The following is a 20,423-nucleotide window of genomic DNA, read 5'->3' on the forward strand; positions in this document are numbered from 1 at the left end:
GAGCAGGATGAATAGAAGGAAGATGTTTGGAACTGGTAGGCTTTAATAAGAAAGTTCCACCCCTTTCCACTTACTTCTTACAGGTTTTTATCTTATCCTCCAAACCAAACCAAGTTACTGAAAATGTATTTAATATTTGGGATGGAAATTTACCTCTCCTGTTTTCCCCTTCCCCATCAGAGACAACTCCCAGGAACCCAAAAAATATATATACACATTCAAATACAAAGAAAACATGCATTCAAGTGATTGTTTTACATTTTCGTAACATTTTAACATTTAATAGAAACTATATACAATTTTTTATTGTATCTTACATAAGATAGCCACTACAGAAATTTACATAGGTTAGAAGCAAGATGGATGGTTAAGGAGGGCCCAGTCCTGTGGGCTATTCTCAGAGGTTATAGGTCAGAGTTTAGTGGAAGAAGGGGTTCAGATTACCAATCAGGTGAGAGGTGAAGAAACGCTAAAACACAGGCCATTGGAAAGAGATAATCAGACACTGGGTTCCATTAATATCCCAAGGGAACACCTCTCCTACCTAAACACATATGTGTATTTGTGCCTGGACTTGGGAATTCCCATTACAAAGATCTCTCTCCCCTTAGGCGCAATCCCAAATACTCTCTCAATCCCAGCAGCTCTGACAGGAATCACCTCTCTCTCTTCCTTGCGCAGAGTGGGAAGACACTATTGGTCCCTCCCCCACAAATATGGTTTATGTTTGACTAGAGCACTCAACCCAGAGGAAAACCGTCGTAGTCTGAGTTGTCCTTCAGTGAGAGACAGTCATAAATACTTGTTTAAAGAATGGAAAATTCAAATCCGCCAAAGTCAAATGGTTCCCCAAACAAATTATCAACTGATAGAAGAGGATTCTGGCTTCCCATTTGCAGTAGCCACTCCGCTCTGAGGCAGTGGTGCAGAGGCTTTCTCAGAATTTCGAGACCCCTGTGATCTGTACCCATCTCCAGCCATCTGCATCTGGCCCTGTTAAAAGAGAAGTCACTTTGGTTACAAATCCATTCATTATGGTCTGAAACATGAATCTGACTTACCAAGATCAAGACAGGAGAAATACAGTTAACTCTGAGACGTTACTCTTCCCCATACTTAACTATCCCTGACCCTTGGAGTCAGCAGTCATGACATGTAGCATTCCTAAGGCCCTCCCAACAAGAGGGAGAACTGTGGGTTGTTTCTTCCGATGAAACAGCCATTCTCTGCTGAGGTTCCAGAACAGCCAGATCACAGGAAGACAGTCCTTTGGGCCTCTGCTTGAAACCAACAGCTACAGTACAACTGCTAGTCTTCAGTCAGGGCCACCAGTACCCCACCCAAGGCTCAAAGAAGCCAAATCACATTACTTGTCCTTACTCTATGATGAAAACAATTCCCATGCTGAACTCTCCCTTTCAAATGAACCATTTATGTAGATTCCTTGTCTTAACCTCTTCTAGTTAACTAAACAAACATGTGTCCTGCTCTCTGAGATTCTGAGCCTAGTGGTGTTCTCTCTAAGGGCCCAACTGGAGAACTGCCATCTGGAGCACCCCTACAGTCTACTCATGATGACAACCCCACTCACTGGGAGTACATGCTAGCCATAGCCAGCAGGGAGACCTGTGCCTGGATGGGGTTGTCCTTCACTTGCCAGAATATCCACTGGGCCTTCAGCAATTTCTTTGACTGAATGATCTTCAAGGGTTAGTGAAGGATCAAAAAGTAAGGGTGAAGGAGGGCACTGCATACCATCACCCACAACATCCAAGTCCTAGGAAAAGAAAGAGAGAAGCCCATCAGCAAAATCAAGGGAACCAATAAACTGAAGCTGGCATATTTTTCAACAAACCTCAAAGCAATTTTCCCATATTTCCCTCACCCCCTTCCTACCTTTAATCAAAAAAAGATTTTCCCAGAATGTCCAACAAATGGAATAAGATCCAAAAGCACTAAGAACTTTTGCTCGCTGCTGAGTATAAAGCACAGACCACTATACTAGCTTTAATAAAAAAAAAGTATTTTCAAAGAGAAAAATTCAGAGACAAAAGGTAGAATAGTAGCTACCAGGGGCTGGAGGGAGAGAGGAAGCAGGAATTATAGTTCAATGGGCACACACAGTTTCAGGACTGACAGAAAGTTCTAGAGATGGACAATGGTGACAGCTGTGCGATACTGTGATTGTACTTAATACCACTGAATTGTACACGTAAAAATGGTTAAAACAGTAAATTTCATGTTTTACGAATACTTTACCAAAAAATTTTATTTAAAAAAAGTGTATTCCTTCTAAGACTAACTGTAGTCACCATCTAAGTTCACCAGTGGTGAATCTAATATGGACAATCAGAATAATCACAAACTAAAATAAAATATTACTTTAAAAGATTGGACAATATGCAGGGTGCCTGGCTGGCTCAGTCAGTAGAGCATGCGACTCTTGGATCTCAGGATTGTAAGTTCAAGCCCCATGATGAGCAAAGAGCTTACTAAAAAAAAAAGACTGGACAATATGAGATTGCTTGATTAATGTCTTAACAGTCACAGTGAGCTAGGAAATACTATTCTGATTAAGTCCCTATCCCCACCCAGAAATCCCTAATTCTTAAACAAAACATACTTCAATTGCTCTTTAAAAAGGCAGGGGGGGGGGCACCTGGGTGGCTCAGTTGGTTAACCGTCTGCCTTCGGCTCAGGTCATGATCTCAGGGTCCTGGGATGGAGCCCCATGTCAGGCTCTCTTTTCAGTGGGCAGTCTGCTTCTCCCTCTGCCTCTGCCCCTCCCCCCGCACTCCTGCTCTCCCCTCTCCCTCCCACTCTCTCAAATAAAACCTTTTTAAAAAATTAAAAGAAAATTTAAAAAAAAGAAAGAGGGGCACCTAGGTGGCTCAGTCGTTAAACGTCTGCCTTTGGCTCAGGTCCTGATCCCAGTGTCCTGGGATTGAGCCCCGCGTCGGGTTCCCTGCTCAGCAGGAAGCCTGCTTCTCCCTCTCCCACTCCCCCTGCTTGTGTTGCCTCTCTCTCTATAAAATAAATAAATAAAACCTTTCAAAAAAAAAAGAAAGTCATATTTCAAAAAAACTATGTTCTTCCAACTGAACGAGCCATTCCCACTGGGATGCTGAATGGCTAACAGACCACAGAAACACATTACTCAGGGAGCCTGGGTGGCTCAGTCGTTAAGTGTCTGCCTTCAGCTCAGGTCATGATCCCAGGGTCCTGGGATCTAGCCCCACATTGGGCTCCCTGCTCAGCAGGGAGCCTGCTTCTCTCTCTCTCTCTCTCTCTCTCTCACTCCCTCTGCTTGTGTTCCCTCTCTTGCTGTGTTTCTGTCAAATAAATAAATAAAATCTTAAAAAAAAAAAAAAAAAAACATTACTCTTGGCTCCTGTTTGAAACCAACAGCTACAGCAAACCACTGGTCTTGATTTCAGGGCCAAAAGCATTGCAAAGCCACAGACAATGTGTCAAACTGACTTTCAGGGTACCAAGAGTCTACTGCAAAACTCCCTTCCCAAGAGTGAAAACTACAAAGGGCTTCTACTCCCCTATGCCCAGTCTACTTTATAGAGGCTCTGTTTCCAGTAATCTAGCTTTACAACACACTTAGTTCTATGCTTTTAAATTAAGTCTAAGAGTTTGAAACCCGTTCCACTTCTCTGGTGTGCTAATCATCTAATTAAGTATCACACTTCACAATAATTAAAGAATATTAATTAAAGAAATGTACGACATTATACCTGCTCAATTTAAGCAGAAATTCAGAAAAGGATATGGTCAGCTACCTAACATCGATTTCACATGTGTTAGAAACAATTAATTAATTTATTTATTTTAGAGAGTGTGCGAGTGGGGGGAGAGAATCTTCAAGCAGACTCCCCACTGAGCACATAGCTGGACATAGGGTTGGACCTCACAACCCATGAGATCATGACCTGAGCCAAAACCAAGAGTCCCACACTAAACTGACTGAGCCACCCAGGTGCCCCTAGAAACTTCTGTATTATCCACAGAAACCAGTATTCCTACGTGGTTAAGCCTGTGAACGGTTTTCTCCAATTCTTTTACTATGCACAATTATTGTACAAATAATTAACTTGGAATTTAAAAGAACCCATTTAGGGACACCTGGGTGGCTCAGTCGGTTAAGCATCTGCCTTCGGCTCAGGTCATGATCCCAGGGTCCTGGGATCCAGTCCTGCATCAGACTCCTTGCTCAGCAGGGAGCCTGCTTCTCTCTGCCTGCCGCTCCCCCTGCTTGTGCATGCGCTCTCGCTCTCTGACAAATAAACAGTAAAATCTTTAAAATAAATAAATGAAAATAAAAGAACCCATTTAAGTGGTGAGGCATAAAATTTTCAAGTCTCAAGATGACAATGGTACGGAAATATTTTCTAAAAAAATAGATAATGAAAAGGCTTTTCTCACGTATTTGTGTTGTCTGTTACAAGAATTAAAATTGGGGAAAGGAACCTAAAACAAGAAGAGAGGATCAGCAGAAATGCCTATCACAACAGGAATATTTAGAAACATAAGTCCATCAGGACATAAAGACAGAATCGACATTTTGTTCTGATCTCAAAAAAGTAATAGGATTATGGTATTAGGTTGTTACTTGCCAAACATCCTTGGATCAAAGCAGAGAAAACAGGCAAGTGTAATATCCAGAATGAAACACTGAATTTTATTTATTTATTTTTTTAAAGATTTTATTTATTTATTTGAGAGAGAGAATGAGAGACAGCACGAGAGGGGAGAGGGTCAGAGGGAGAAGCAGACCCCCCGCCGAGCAGGGAGCCCGATGTGGGACTCGATCCCGGGACTCCAGGATCATGACCTGAGCCGAAGGCAGTCGCTTAACCAACTGAGCCACCCAGGCGCCCGAAACACTGAATTTTAACCGAGATTAATATCTAACACCTGGTCCTCCCATGGGTAAAATTACCAGATGTTATTAACAAGTTATAGAAATGATATCTAAGGCAGAATGTAGGTTACAAGCTAAGCTTGCTTGGTGAAATTCACACAATTAAGAAATCATTTTTTCCCCAGCAAAACTGTACACTAATAAATATATCCAGAATTTATAGGAGGACAAAATTTCTTTCCTAAAACTGGATTTTGTTTCAACATCTTCTGAAGAATTTTTACCTCCAAAGATTAAAACTATACTTACAATGACCAGTATGATTTACCTTTTTTTTTTTTTAAAGATTTTATTTATTAGACAGAGAGAGATACAGCGAGAGAGGGAACACAAGCAGGGGGAGTGGGAGAGGGAGAAGCAGGCTTCCCGCTGAGCAGGGAGCCCGATGCGGGGCTCGATCCCAGGACCCCGGGATCATGACCTGAGCCGAAGGCAGACGCTTAACGACTGAGCCACCCAGATGCCCCCAATATGATTTATCAAAAGCATATTATTATGAACGTAAGAGATGATCAAGCACAAATGACTGTTTATCATTTTTAAAACTCTAACATCAAAGGTCCATCTTAAAAACCCACTGGAATCCCAAAAATAAGGTTACTTCTCACACATTTTTTTGAAAAGAAAAAAAAAAACCCAAGCAATAAAAATTAACAGATTTGACAGTATGTTTTTAAGTATTTTTAAAAATTTTATTTATTTATTTGAGAGAGAGCGCACAAGCAGGAGAGGCAGAAAGAGGAGGGCCAAAGAGACTCCCCGCTGAGCACAGATTTCCCCTGATGCCGGGCTGGATCCCAGGACCCTGAGATCATGACCTGAGCCGAAATTAAGAGTCGTACCCTTAACTGAGTGAGCCACCAGGCGCCCCTAAGTATTTTTAAAATTGAGATTCCTTAAATGTCAGTTTCACATATAATCACGAATCTTATAATCTCTAATATTTTGTGTAAAAATTCTCCAAAGAGCAATACTAATATGGCAAAAACAGGTGAAAGGGGAAAAGCAAAAAGGTCAAACAGAAATGGCTCTAAGAAATTATCAGGTGAAATAAAAGTTACTAACCTAATACATCTACATAAAATACATGTGCTAGTTTCTACATATGTACATTATTATCTGAAAGGAATGTGGTGATGATAGTGCTTATTAGGTTAATTTTCAGACCTTACAGAGTTGCTCATTTTACTAAGTTAAAAAAAAAAAAAAAAGAAGATAGCACCTCTCTGCATTTTCTTCACATTTAAAATGAAGGGAAGTGGACAAAACTCTGTCCTTATCAACAAAGGGCTATCTGTTCATTTACCCTCTTCAACATAATCTCACTGGAAAAACTTGGGAAGCATTGAAGTATACAATAAGGTCCCTTTCTAGTTTTCATATTCTATGAAATCTGTGTGAAAGAAATTTTTTAAAAAGTAATTATAATCAGGATTATAATAAAAATTATAATTTTATTATAAATAACGAAAAAGTTAAATAAGCTTGTAGATCATATGTAACCAAGGGGGGGGTTATGAAAAAAAAATGAGAATCAGTTTATTCTTAATACCACTTTTCTTTTTCAGATATTACCCTATCCTGGTATATCCTTTTTAGCAAGCAATACCCTTGAAGCCACCCAAACTTTGCTTCTACCCTTAGCAAATAATCCTATAACCTACATTCAATTTTCCATTTAGATCTGTTACATTAAACATGTCATGGTTATATACAACACATCTTTATTACGAAACTCAAATTTATCTTCAGAATAAATAATGAAGACCTTTATCCAGAACGCTAAATATTAAGTAAAGTGCTAAGATAGAGATGGTATGACAACTGATCCCTGAGTCAGATAGTAAGGTAGTGCTAACTAGGGGAACAAATAAAATCAGAGATGGGTTTATGGGCTGGGACCAATTAAAAAAGTAGTGTACATACTTCGAAGGCTGTAAATACTTAAAAAGGTATCACTGTTGTTCTAGTCCATTCACAACGGAATCTACAATAACATAACAAAAATAAAAGCCAGCAGCCAGAGCTAAGTTTAGAGTCATTTCTTGGGGGCGCAAATGAACCTGAAAATGAAACCTTTACGACTACAGAGGAAAAACGCAAGCTTCCAACTGTCAAGAGTAGATATGAGAATTCATTTGTATTATTAAGATTCTAGTGAATCACTCACCTGTGATGGGTACCAAGTTTCCTGGCTATACCAAATCCAACCATAATCTGGACTTTCCAACTTCCCATAGTTTACAATTCCCTTATTCCCTCAGAAAAACTCCTGCCAATTTAACTGTCTCTAAATCAATATACTAACATACAAATACAACCATACATGTATCATTTCAAAAACTTTATCAAGTCTCCTGGCCACAAAAGACTAACCTAGTCTCACCATTAATAAATAAGGCCTTGCCTCAAGGACCAACCAGAGCAGAGCTTCTCTAACTTACATCACTGAACTCCAGAGGTAAACTCTCAGTGGGCTGAAGCTCGGCAGCACTCAAGTACAGATCCATGGGGCCGGCTTCCAGATCGTCTGGCACAGACAGTACCTGCTCGGGCTTATACATCTGAGGAGGCAACTGGAAATGCAGTGGGCAGCAGGGATCCTCAGAGAGGCTTACAGGAACTGGTTTGTTGCAGGGTACCTCTTCAGACCCCTGGCAGCATTTGAAGAGAACCTGATTCGTGTCCTGACAAATATCTGTAGAAAAATGGTCAAGGGAAATAAAATGGATCTATTGGAGGCACAAAATACAAGTGTTGTCTGCCATGTAAAATTCAAGGTCTGCACTACAGAAGACAAATGGTTACATTTGAAACAGAACCAAACACAGTTAGCAATTTTTAAAGTTCTCAAAATAAGTGTCATTCACTAACATCTAGTTCTAGCTCTACCAGTAATTTAAATCTAGTCCCCAACCTACATATCAGGATCCCAGTCATTTAAACTAGAGACACTAATCTTGTTCTCACTTAGGAGAGTCAAACACAAAACATCTGAAAACACTGCTAAGCAAACAGCAATAACAATCCTAGGAATCTGTACCTATTCAGAAGAAACATGCTATGGCAAAGGCAGTTTGCAGAAGCACTACCAAGACCTCCCTAGAGTCAAGAGATATAGTGTTTCCGCTCTGTTAAGCACACTGGCAAAAAAAATTGCAAAAACTTTTTGAATCTTGTTTCCAAAATGTTTACATGGTATGTTTAAAGCAGCAGAGAACGGAGGAAAATAGAAGCTCTAGGAATAGACAAAAAATAAAAATAAATTTCCATGCCCCCTTGCTTTTTTGGGGGAGGGGGTGCTAGTGCAGGGGAGCTCTGTCATGGTCCCAAAGAGAAAAGAAAGAAGGTAATTTTGCTTATGAGGTCCCATGGAAAGGAAGTACTCCAGGAACACTCCAGGAGCACTAATAACTTCTATTAAGGGTAAAACAGAAAAGGGCCAGTTTCCAAGTTGGCAAAACAGCTCTGTAGGATGAATTAAAATTAAATTGATTAGATAAAACAACAAAATTTAGTTCAAGTTAACTCTGAAATGTTTTATTCAAGTGATAACCATTTCTTGAAATCTTAACTACATGGTTTTTCCCCTAGATTAACAGACAACTGTTATTTCAAATGTGGGCTTATTTTTAAACCAGAAAGTACAACTTTCTATAAACTAATTGTACCCGGGATTACAGAATTATGGGTAAACTTTCCTCCAAATTTTAAGGTATTTCTAAAAATTAAAAAGTCTAGCATACATTTTATTTTTAAACCAAATAAAACTTCTTGAATAAAGCCATTTGTTTCAATCAATTCTTGGAAACTGCTAAACTCTTAAGGCAGGGTTTCACAACTGTAAAACCCTGCCAATCCTGTGCATTGTAGGATGCTTAGCAGCATTCCTGGCCTCCACCCACTAGATGTCAGTAGCACTCTCATCCCTAAATTATAACAAGCAAAACTGTCTCCACACATTGCCAAATGGGGATAAAATGGTCCCCAGTTGAGAACTACCACTCTAAAGGAACAGTAAATAGTACAAAGTAAACAGTATTTATATGAACAATCAAATGAACAAACAAACACATGACTCTAACAGGAACCAGATTTGCATTCTCTATGTGCTTAAGAAAATCTAAAGTCTATGATGTGCTTAAAAAGTCCAATCTTAATACTTAAAATCAATCCATTAAAAATGTTTTAATCAGAACTTTTTTCATGGAATTCAAAGAACTTTCGCAAGTCTCTTATTTAATACAATATCCTGGAAAAACCCTCCCCCCATCCTCCTCCACCCCCTTTCCTTTCCAATGGGGACAAGAGAGAGAAAGAAGGGAATGGTTGACCTACAACTAGAGTCTGGGTCCTTCACTTTCAGTCCAGTGCTGTCTCCATTAGACCAGAGTAAAGAGTTAACAGGTCACCAATGGCAGTCGCATCTTTCTCTGGGATAAGGACTTAAGGAAGGGTAAGCGACTTAAGCAACTATGGAGCGGAAAGGAAAAAAACATAAAACAAAAGAAATCATACTTCCCTTCTCTTTTCAAATACATTTCATTTTCAACTTTGCTTTTAAAAATATTAATATCCTAACAAACTATTTGAGTATAATACTGTAATTCTAAAATATTCCTTAATATCTATAAATTGAGTTTTTCTGACTTATAAAGTAACTGAAGCTCAATGAAGAAAACCTGAGAAGTACAAGGCAGAGGAATAATGGGCATTCATAACCCCACCATCGAAAAGTCAATTTCTGTTAATTCCCCTCCCAGTATTTGATTATATGTAATTCCATATCCTATTTTTGTCACAATCATTTTCCTGTCATTCATAAATTTTGTTAAATCTAATGTTTATTGCCTAAACATATTCCATATGTTGTATCATAATTTTCTTCTCTATACCCCATTTCTGAAAATTTTAAGGCCGTCTCCAGTTGAAGGAATTTTATGTAAAAATATCAGTCTGCATTTGATTATCTCCTTAAAATAAATTCCAAGGTAACATTATCGTATCAAATATGAATATTGCCAAGCTGCTTTCTAAAAAGCTTGTACCACTTGATCTTCCCACTGGCAATATTTAGAATTCATTCACCACAACCTCACCAACTTGAAATTCACTAATTCATTAAATATATATATACAAGTATCAAATTCACAGATAAAAATTTCCTTATTACCTACTTCACTTATGTGAAACACTTTTCAACATTGAGCCACTTCTACTTTTAAATCTGTCCACCTTTGCCCAATTATGTTTTGAGCATATATCTTTAGTTTTTAATTCCCTTGCACAAGTATTTTGTATATTAAGGACAGCAATCCTTTATCAGATATTTATTTATCATTAATAAACTGGTAAAATACTCAATAAACAGAAAAAATTTTTCCTCTCAGAAGACCAAGAGAAGGTTCTCCTTCTTTTCCTATTGAAGAAGATACACTTCATTTCCAAATACTTTATATCTCTTGCCAGGCAAATGAAATCCAGCAAGATTTAAGCCTTTCAGATAATAAAGATCATCATACTAACAAGTGCTTTTACTGTGAAAGTAACTTTCTTGATATCCATAATAAAGATGCACTTTCACAATCCAATAAACTCAAAAAGTCTTACAACCTGATAGTAAATATGGTCTCATAGCAAATCAAGAGATGTTATGACGGTCCAAAGGAAAACTAACTGGGAAGGTGGGGAGTGGAATCATTCTATTTTTGGAAATAGCAAGTTTCCAATTTGAATGAAATCTAAAATATACAAATTAGGGCCCTTACCATACAAAAGGATAATTCTCAAAGAAAGGTCATAGTTCAGAACCCACTGTTTTTTGGTGGAAAACCCATAGTAATTTTTTGTGTGTGTGATAACTGGATTTAACACTATTATATTTCCAATGAAAAAGTTCTATCAGGGATCTCTGTATTTTGGAATCCCAGTATTAATCTATTACAAATAAATATTAGCCCATCCCTATCTCCAATGACTTAGGTATTTCTTTCTAATGAATTGACCATTACATTTCCAAAGTTCTGAAATGGCCAACAGACCATAGAAAGACATTTCTTTAGGCTCCTGCTTGAAACCAACAGTTTCAGCAAACTGCTGGTCTTGATTCAGAGCCAAAGGAAAACAAAGACTTTTAATCAAGCAAACTATCAGAGATTCCCACCAGCCTTTAGTCTAGCTAGCAAACTGAACCAAATAAAAAAGATACGGGTAAGGCAGTGTCTGGTCATTGGAAGAGACTGATTGGAACAACGAACATCATCCACAAAGGCCAAGCACCTCTGACTGGACCGAGTCGTATGAGCCTAAAATGGAGAAAATAGATAAATCACACAAACAAACCATCAAAAGAAAATACAACCAACTGGGGCATCTGGGTGGCTCAGTTGGTTAAGCATCTGACTCTTTGTTTCAGCTCTGGTCATGATTTCATGGGTTGAAAGATCAAGCCCGTGTTGGGCTCCCTGCTCAGAGGGCAGTCTGCTTAAAGATTCTTCTCCTGGGGCGCCTAGGTGGCTCAGTCGTTAAGCGTCTGCCTTTGGCTCAGATGACGGTCCCAGGGTCCTCGGATTGAGCCCCGCATCGGGCTCCCTGCTCAGCGGGAGGCCTGCTTCTCCCTCTCCCACTCCCTCTACTTGTGTTCCCTCGCTGTCTCTGACAAATAAATAAAATCTTTAAAAAAAAAAAGATTCTTCTCCCTCTGCCCCCACCCCATTCACAAGCACTCTGTCTAAAATAAATAAATACTACAAAAAAAAAAAGGGCAAGAAAAATACAACCAATTATCTATGAGAATACTTACTTATAACATTTAAGAAAGGTACATCCTTAAAGGCTAAAAAACTCAACATTTGACAACTTCAAGATCAAGAGTCTCTGGACTCAAAGTGCTCTTTTCAATTTACCCCGCATCCAATTAAGTTAGATTTCAGAGCCAAGACTGTACAATGTTTTGACTATTACCCTAACTTTGTAAACAAAGCAAACACATACCCCTTTAGAGGTATAAACACAAATTACCTGTTGGGCAGCACCATCTGTGGCCAGCATTCTGCGTTCCTTCAGCTGCCTATGTAATAAGGCTTCCACTCCATAGCGCTGACGATACCGCCGAAGACATTTTAGACGCTTTAAGTTCTCTCGTTCTTTGGCCAAAAGTCCCTCTGGGCCAGTCAAGAGACTACTACCTGGTAAGTCACAAAAGTCAAGATCTTATGTGCTAAGCAACCAATAAAGGATGGCTGCTCCAAATTAACAAGAAATAAACAGGGTAAACTTTGGCCATAAGATAGCCACTATGAAAAGCAAATTCTCCTCACTCCAGGTACCAAGACAGAAATAAATCTAACTACTACCAAATTCACATTTTGAACCCACAAGCAGCTGGTTAGGACTAGCATAAAACTTGCCTAGAGCTTCATGTTCCACTTTGCGATTATGTAAATAACGTCGCTTCTTCTCTTTGAGCAGATGCTGAAGTCGTTTAAACTGATCAATGTACAAAGACTGCAAACGAATTAGCTTCTCACGCATTATCAGGGCAACTTCTTCTGCTGTGTACACACCAGCATGTCTGGAATAAAAGAGAATTCAGCAAAGAATAAGAAAATACAATATTAAATCCAAGCTTAAAAGGAGAAATGGGTAGAGAGGAGACTTAAGTTCATTACTTAACAGGAAGTCAGCACTGAGACCATCACCTTATTAAATATGAATGTTTTCACAGAGAGCATTCAAGTTATTAAAAAACAAATAATAAAGAAAATCCCCAAGCATGGATACTAATATATGATTTCGCAATATGAGGAAGGGGAGAGGTTTCATTATTTTTCCCAGTTATCTGCAGTTAAGAAGTGAAGATATGGGTGAAGTGAAGATCACAATTTTTATTAATCTACAATCTTATTCCATTTCCTAATTTAGTCACTTACCAGTCAGGACAGCTTAAAAGTATTCAATTTAGTAGCATTAATATCTTAAAAACTTTAATTGAAGTATAAAAAATAATAATTTCAATTTCTAATTTAAAATACATTCCTATATTGGAACTTACATGAGGCCTCAAAACACTGGTCCACAGTGGTTATTCACGGTCCCCACCTCATTTTCTTGACAAATTTCTCAAAATACAGTTCCCTGGGTTAGCCCTTAATTGCTAAAGATCTAGATCCACATCAACTTTACTAAGCTTTGCCACCAATTATAAATTAATAGAATTTTTTAGAAAGTTATTCTAGTGATTATGATGAGGTCACATAAGCAACTGAGTTAAATAGCAATTTAATTGGAGATTTTCCTTATTCTGACTTAAGTCTAAATGAAAAGATTAGCTGCAAATTTAAAAGTTTTTGGTTCCAGGGCGCCTGGGTGGCTCAGTTGGTTAAGCGACTGCCTTCGGCTCAGGTCATGATCCTGGAGTCCCTGGATCGAGTCCCGCATCAGGCTCTCTGCTCGGCAGGGAGCCTGCTTCTCCCTCTGACCCTCCCCCCTCTCATGTGCTCTCTCTCTCTCTCTCTCTCTCTCATTCTGTCTCAAATAAATAAATAAAATCTTTAAAAAAAAAAAAAAGTTTTTGGTTCCATTAGCCTTGTATGATCATTATATAACCAACCAGGAAGAGGAAATCAGATATATACCTGACTTCCTATTTTCATATTTTGACGAGTCAAAATTATTTCATTTAAAAAAACAATACATACAAATTACATACTCAAACTAATTTTAAATCCAAAAATTACACCTTTTTAAAAAATTAGCTCTTAAGCCATTAAAACACACAGAATAAATACAATTATTGACTTCAGGGCTGAAAGTAAGTAATCTCTGCCCAAAATTTTTCTCGAATACAAATGGAAGTCAATACTACCTGTGCATAAGTACAATTACAAAGTACTCTGAAGTAAAAATAACAAATTAAGAACCAAATCATGATGAATAAAATCTAAGACTATCAAAAAATTGTGAAAAGGTTTTAAAAATATCTGAAGTCTAAATAAGATGACTAGTGTGCATCTTTAGGAAAATGGGTTTGCTGCATTAGTATGTCTGCAAACTTAAGATACTGAGGCCTTAACCTAATATCAGTTTTGTTAAAATGAAATTAATTTCATTGTACCCCGTCAGAAGAGAATTTAACCAAATGTCTAGGGACTAGAATGTATAAATGGAAAGCCACTACAATTAGAATTTACTACAAATCATTGGGGGGAGTGGAGGAGTGAGTCATTTATTTAAAGATGGATGTTCCAGACATTCACAGCTAGTTTAACTAAAATCATGTACCAACTTCCCTTACTCTGATATTCACAAATTTAAGTCAGGGTTTTATTATCTGAATTCATCTTCAAAAAAGAGGGAGCCATCTTATATTCCATTAAACAATGTCTCTTACGAAAGAGTATTCCCCCAAATTTATTTTAATAACAATGATGAAGACTCAATAACCTGAAATAACCTTTACACTAGTTCTGAATGCCAGTAGACGTCATATGATAAAAATTACTTTTTAAAAAGGAAAGATTTAATAATTAGTCTTAAGCTAAAACTTCACCAGTGCAGGATGTTGTTGTAAATGAACTCTTCAGATCCTTTTTACAAAGCAATTAAGTAAATGGTTACTTTGAGGACAATCACACAGAAATACCTACAAGAGGGGAAAGAAACTATACCAATATTAATTCTATGTAGGATAAAATCTCTAATGACATCATCATAAGCAATACAAAAAGTACCGTTCTGAAAAAGTGAAGAAGATATTTGCTGTTAAGTTGTTAATGATCAAAAAATGGTCCTAGTGACAACAAAACACTGACACCAGAGATGAAACTAAAATAATTTCATTAAATAAAAAGACCTGTTAAATTTAGGACAGCAATATGTAACCATATTAACAAACTTAGTATAAGACATTTAACAACTCTACTGACATCCCCAAAAATGGAAATATTTTAGGAGGCCGAAATTTTTTTTGGATAATCTCATAGGGGAATTAAGGGAAGCCTTATATTTAGTTGCCTACTTCATTTTCCCCTTTGAATGTTCCTTTTAGGAGAACTGACATCAAGTACCTAGTCCTTTTAACATTTATACATCTCATATTTTAAGTTACACTAGCATAAACATGTCCCCTTAGAGACTGATCCACTCTAGATTACTACTGACAAAATCAAGTTTCTGGACCTTCGAAGCTGAGTATTTACCGCGCCAAAGGACAGTCACTTTGTGACCCTACAGAGAATATACCTCTTCAAAGCATCAAGTCTGGCATTTCCGTAAGCACAATGGGGGAAAAAAAAAAAAAGAATGTATGGTACAAAGTTACTACTGTAAGAGAATCCTGCCAGATAATGAACATTCCTTTTCAAACTACTTAGATGAGACCTTCCAAACAAGTACTTCCTGAAGAGCTGACTATACTGACATTACTCAAGAAAAATAGATGAAATTACTGTACTCAGAAAATGTAAACCTAAATGACTTTTGGAGTAGAAATTCATTATCCCTCATACTATTTACAATACTTCTATGCAAAATGGAAGTGTTAAGAGACAATAGTCAGAAAAGATGAAGAGAACAAAAAAAGATTAAACTAAACCCAAACCATGAGACAGAAATAGGAGACTGTGAGTGGCAATGTTTTTGTTTCTACAACTCCTAAGGTGATCACGGGCTAAGTGAAGAGTAGAATCTTACTTAAGATATAACTAGACTGATTACTCACTTCTAGGTTTCTAAATCAGTTTCTCTTTCTTAGGCATGAAACCAAAGGAAACTCTTGAACATCATTTTATTTTTCCACTAGGAAAAAAAAAAAAAACTCATAAAATGTAACTTTGCAAAAAAAAAAAAGGTAGTTATTCAAATACAATCACATTATTGTTCCTGAGGTTTAAACCAGGAATCCATTTACATCAATTTCCTCTTCTCTATCTAAGAAGCATTTCTCAACCAACCTCCCATTATGTCCAAGAAATTTCCTATTTTCCTCCCCTATACTTTTTCATGTGTAGAATTTGATATCCAGAATTTTTCCAAATTACACAGCTTCCAAAAAAGAATAAAATCTTGCCCTGTAGCAAGATAGTGATGAACCAGGACACTTTAAAATACAGAAGCTATTACTGCTCACAAATAGCTAAAGTCTCTTCACCCCACCTAGGTTATTTATCTATTAATAGCATGCATTACTATAGTCCACATTCTAACTACAAAAAAAATTTTAAAGCCTTATGTGGAGTTACAACTTACTTTAGGGGATCTTCTTGATCACTGTCTATGCTATCAGCTTCACTGTCAGGGTCACCTCTCCATGTCTGATCCACAGTAATGGGTTCCTGCTCCCCATCACTCCAGCTGTCTTCATCTGAGGCAAGGAAGGGAGAGCAGCCATTAAGACTTCCCACCTCTGTAACTCCACCACACAAAACTAGATTACTTAACACATCAACCCAAACCATAACATTTAAGAAAACAAAACAAACAAAAAACCCCAACAACTTAGTACAAAGGCACTGGCAAATAAAATCGGCTTGAAAAAATACAACCCAAGTAAGGTTACTTAAAACATAAATAAGATAACCGTGCCCTCAAAAGGAGAGAAAGGTCGACTCAAAATTATTCTTGCTTCCTGAAATTACCCTGCCTAACAAAGACAAGCATAAAAACAGCAATGATGGAAACAGTCATTAACTCAAGAAAGTAAACCCAAGCACACACTACTTCAAACCGAAAAGAACTGGTGAACATAGCAATCCTGGAATTCTCACCAAATTGTCAATGAATTACAATATTACTGTATTATCATGTGCCATGTATGTCCAAGGCACTGTGCTAAACCAAAATAAGTTCTTACTTTTTCCTTTTTCATTCTAGGAGAGAAGATCCTTACCCAGAATTCGGCTGGCTTCACTGCGGCTACTTTCTGGAGTCTGCGACCCCAGCTCTGTCTTAGCATAAGAGCTCAGCTGGCACAAGAGTGTTTCACCCATAGGCCCTGGATTGGTCTTCTTCATTTGAGCATGAAGTGCCAGGGCATTCCTACGGGCATGTTCAGCACAGAAAGATACCCTAAGGAGACAAAATATTAACATTTTATACTCAGGTCCCTTCTTGAAAGAGTTCAACCATTTTCATAGTCACTAGTCTTTAGATCATTTTTAGGAAATTAAAATAACTATTACCCTCATTTATAAATAAAAAAGGCCAGTGAGACAGAGTAATTTAACTGGCCCAAGGTCAACTCATTTGGTATTACTAAGGGGAAATGCAGGTAGCATAATCTGGTGCTTCATTCATCAAACAAAACATCCCAATTATAAAAATGCTGACATCATCTTAGAACAAATCAAAGAGATCCACTTTCATCTCTCAAAACTGGTTCTGGCAACTTTACATTTTACTTCAGTATCAATCCACTGTAGGTAATAAGATGTTGGGCACAATTTTAAAACCAAAATATACATGCAGAATTAACTAGCCAAGTTATGTTTCTGCATGAATACTTTTGCTTATATGACGAAAGCTATGAAGCCTTTCCCAGAAGAATACACATATACACAACTTAACAAAGTTCAGGGATGACCCAAAGGGCCAGGAACCCCAGGGTTAAGAATAATCTAGAATATCTCCTTATTTTATAGACAAGGGAGAAGATCTAAAGAAATTAAGTGAGTGGCCCAACTGGAAGTGGCCTGCCTCTTTGCAGTTTTCAACGGTTTTTATTTTTTTCTCAAGGATATACCTATCACCCCAATTTTAACAAAAACTCCAGCTAGTCACAAGCCCACATATACCACATCCCCCTCTCGTTTTAAAACTAAAAGTACAAACGATACAGATTATCTATACATATATACCCATCTTTCTTCTCAGGCTTTGGAGCAGCACTGGGACATCTTTTTCCATTCTTCGTCGATATATAACTACACTGCTTGAAGGGTGCATTCTTGTCTTCAAGGATATGCTTAATGCAAAACTCCTGCCCCTCCAGACGAGGTTGCGAGCATGGGCGATGAGTGAATGAACAGGACAGGGGTTCCTGGGACCTGGGCACTGGGGTGATCCTCCCCCGATTGGTCGGCAAGACGTGGATCCGAATCCTGTTCATACCAAAACCTGCAGGCTCACACAAAAGATCAAAAAGCCCTTACCCTTCCCGAAAATTCCTGCTCCACATCCGGGCCGACCGCGGGTAAAAGACTGGCACAAGTCACGCTCCGTAACTCCCCTCCGCCCACGTCTCCCCAGGCCATTAGTCAATTCGTCTCACTTCAACTTGTCCCCCATGCCCGCCCCCACCCGGACCACCAGCACGTCGTAAGAATCTCAGGCTCGCATGGCCACGCACGAAGAGGGAGCGCACGGCCCACGCGGCGGCAGCAAGGCCGCAGCGCCGCGCCCAGCCTCCGCCTCCCTGCACGCCGCCTTTGTCCCGGCCCGCCTCAGAGCCTACGGCTGGGCCCTGCCTGTCCTCGGCCGCCCGTACAAGCGCCATTTTGAACTCCGGCTCCGGGCACCGGAGAATCTGGCTTCTGGAAGCCTACAGGAGGAGAGCAACCTCGACGCTGACCGAAACAAAGAAGCAGCTCGGAGAGGGCAGGAGGAGCGAAGCAGCAGCCTAACTGCGGAAGCGAGGTTAACCACCGGCGCCATCTTACCTCTGCCGCCGCGCCGCGCCGCTAGCCCTCTGGCCGCGCCACCCGCTTCTAACTCGGCCCCGCTCCTTTCCAGGCTCCCAACCCATGATTGGCTACTGTGCCCACGGCTCTGTGTCACCATTGGCTGAGGCCAGCTACCTATCATATCTGGGGGGCGGGGCGCTGAGAAAAAGGGCGGCTTGGGTGGCTAAGACAACCTGTCCGTCAGTCAGCAACTACGCCCCGGGAAGAGGGAGGTTGACCGTACGCTGGCTCCCGGACTTGCTCACGCGGTAGGGCTGTTTTTCCAGTTCACTGCATGGCTGGTTTTCGGGCTGCTCTTGGCCGCTGTGTAGTCCTGGCTGCGACTACCTCACCAACCCGACACAGCGGGTAAAAAACCAGACATACAGAGGCCAGAAGATCACTGTAGACTCTTACTGTTTATGCAGGAAAAGGCTGTAGTTTTCTTTTGTGAGCAGTTCATTCTTGAAACATTGAGTATTTACAGAGCCTGGGGAATTACATATATAAACACTTGATTTTTCAGAGTAACCCTGAAATAATAGAGGCTATTATCTCCATTTTTACAGATAAGATAACCGAGGAACAGAATGGGCCTATATCTAGTAAATGGGAGAAAGGTGAATTTGAACCCAGCCCTCATTCTTTATCCCTTATTGCCTCTCATATAGTATAGACCATTAGACTGAGAATAGGGAAATATGAGTTCTGGTTTAGGCCCGGTTTCTCTAAAATCCTCTACAATTCCATTATAAATAATGCGGGTATATAGAAATGGCAGACACAATCCCAATTTTATCATACTTTTAACGATTTTTAGTTAAAAGCATCTTTTTTCATCTCCACTACACCTCTTATAGAAAGGAACCAACAATTTCTCCCTCTAACCCTTCTGGATCTTTTCTGCATCCCATCCTTCCAACGCTTCTTTATCTAGTGTCAGTTTAGGTTTCTCCAGCACCAGTGAGCAGGTATGATTCACACTGCAGGTGAACACAGAAATCTACAATGCTCAACAACAGCAGTTCAGACACAAGAAGTGATTAAAACAAAAATGGGGGGGGTCAGTTGGAAGGGACGCCACTTCCAGATTAGGGCATCCCTAGAAGGCCCTTTCCTGAAATTCATTCATTTAACAAATATTTATTGAGCACCTAAGTGCCAGGCACTGCGGATACAGAGAGAACAAGAAAGATAACCCTGCTCTTTTGGAGTAAACATTCTAGAGCAGTTTGGGATTGTGGATGCAATACAAACATAGTATCAATAGCAACTGTGATTTATACTCATAAGCAAAGACTCCAACCCTCAGAAGGGGTACAAAGAAGACATTTGTTATAAACTCTCTATAACTCAAAACTAGCTGGAGGCAATCACATTACAGAAAATATGGGAATCAGAATTTGCAACCAGGGGCACCTGGCTGGCTCAGTTGCTAGAGCATACAACTCTTGATCTTGGCGTCCTAAATTCGAGCCCCATGATGAGTGTAGAGATTACTTAAAAATAAAATCTTAGAAGGGGCGCTCAGTCATTAAGCGTCTGCCTTCAGCATAACTCATGATCCCCGGGTCCTGGGATCAAGCCCCGCATTGGGCTCCCTGCTTGGCAGGAAGCCTGCTTCTCCCTCTCCCACTCCCCTTGCTTGTGTTCCCTCTCCTGCTGTCTCTGTCAAATAAAATCTTTCAAAAATAAATAAAATCTTTTAAAAAAGGAATCTGCAACCAAATGTGGTACTATCAAAAAGGAATACTAAAACTCTACTATAGTGAACAATGGAAAGAGGCATTAGGAACTAGATAGGGATGCAACAGACTTTCATTGTTTAATTAGAG

At 39.2% G+C, this 20,423-nt stretch overlaps 1 protein-coding gene and 3 non-coding genes across 11 annotated transcripts; all 4 read right to left on the bottom strand.

Moving 5' to 3' along the window:
* Window positions 1-249: 249 nt before the first annotated feature.
* KANSL2 (KAT8 regulatory NSL complex subunit 2) lies at window positions 250-18,702 on the bottom strand. 8 transcript variants are annotated; one of them, XM_081821576.1, is made up of 10 exons: window positions 18,586-18,702; window positions 17,785-18,043; window positions 16,818-16,996; window positions 16,178-16,292; window positions 12,336-12,503; window positions 11,951-12,113; window positions 11,139-11,235; window positions 7,477-7,628; window positions 1,627-1,777; window positions 250-993 (listed from the first exon to the last, which is right to left on the bottom strand). In XM_081821576.1, the coding sequence occupies exons 2-10, from the start codon at window positions 18,033-18,035 to the stop codon at window positions 938-940; spliced, it is 1,332 nt and encodes a 443-aa protein (XP_081677702.1). In that variant the 5' UTR covers window positions 18,036-18,043; window positions 18,586-18,702; the 3' UTR covers window positions 250-937. The 8 variants fall into 8 exon arrangements, with proteins under 8 accessions (XP_081677702.1, XP_081677699.1, XP_006729332.1 ...); XM_081821573.1 differs by having other exon boundaries at window positions 7,375-7,628; XM_006729269.3 differs by having other exon boundaries at window positions 1,658-1,777; window positions 7,375-7,628; window positions 11,951-12,117; window positions 12,340-12,503; window positions 18,586-18,701.
* LOC115939398 (small nucleolar RNA SNORA2/SNORA34 family) lies at window positions 1,197-1,329 on the bottom strand. The gene has a single exon (XR_004074214.1). It is a non-coding gene; the product is annotated as a small nucleolar RNA SNORA2/SNORA34 family (small nucleolar RNA).
* On the bottom strand, window positions 3,325-3,443 carry LOC145721958 (small nucleolar RNA SNORA2/SNORA34 family). The gene has a single exon (XR_014145994.1). It is a non-coding gene; the product is annotated as a small nucleolar RNA SNORA2/SNORA34 family (small nucleolar RNA).
* Window positions 10,911-11,047, bottom strand: LOC115939397 (small nucleolar RNA SNORA2/SNORA34 family). The gene has a single exon (XR_004074213.1). It is a non-coding gene; the product is annotated as a small nucleolar RNA SNORA2/SNORA34 family (small nucleolar RNA).
* Window positions 18,703-20,423: the final 1,721 nt, after the last annotated feature.

This window comes from Leptonychotes weddellii, chromosome 5, assembly GCF_054177405.1.
Source record: "Leptonychotes weddellii isolate Sample4059 chromosome 5, ASM5417740v2, whole genome shotgun sequence".
NCBI classification, from domain to species: Eukaryota; Metazoa; Chordata; class Mammalia; order Carnivora; family Phocidae; genus Leptonychotes; species Leptonychotes weddellii.

Excerpts from the sequence above, each read along its gene's own strand:
- KANSL2 (XM_006729269.3), bottom strand. The coding sequence starts at position 18,035 with ATGAACAGGATTCGGATCCACGTCTTGCCGACCAATCGGGGGAGGATC. Across the intron at positions 11,236-11,950 it reads CAGATGGTGCTGCCCAACAG|GCTCATACGACTCGGTCCAG; the intron begins GTAATTTGTGTT and ends TCTCCATTTTAG. Across the intron at positions 1,778-7,374 it reads TACCTCTGGAGTTCAGTGAT|GACTTGGATGTTGTGGGTGA; the intron begins GTAAGTTAGAGA and ends TTCTTTTCCTAG.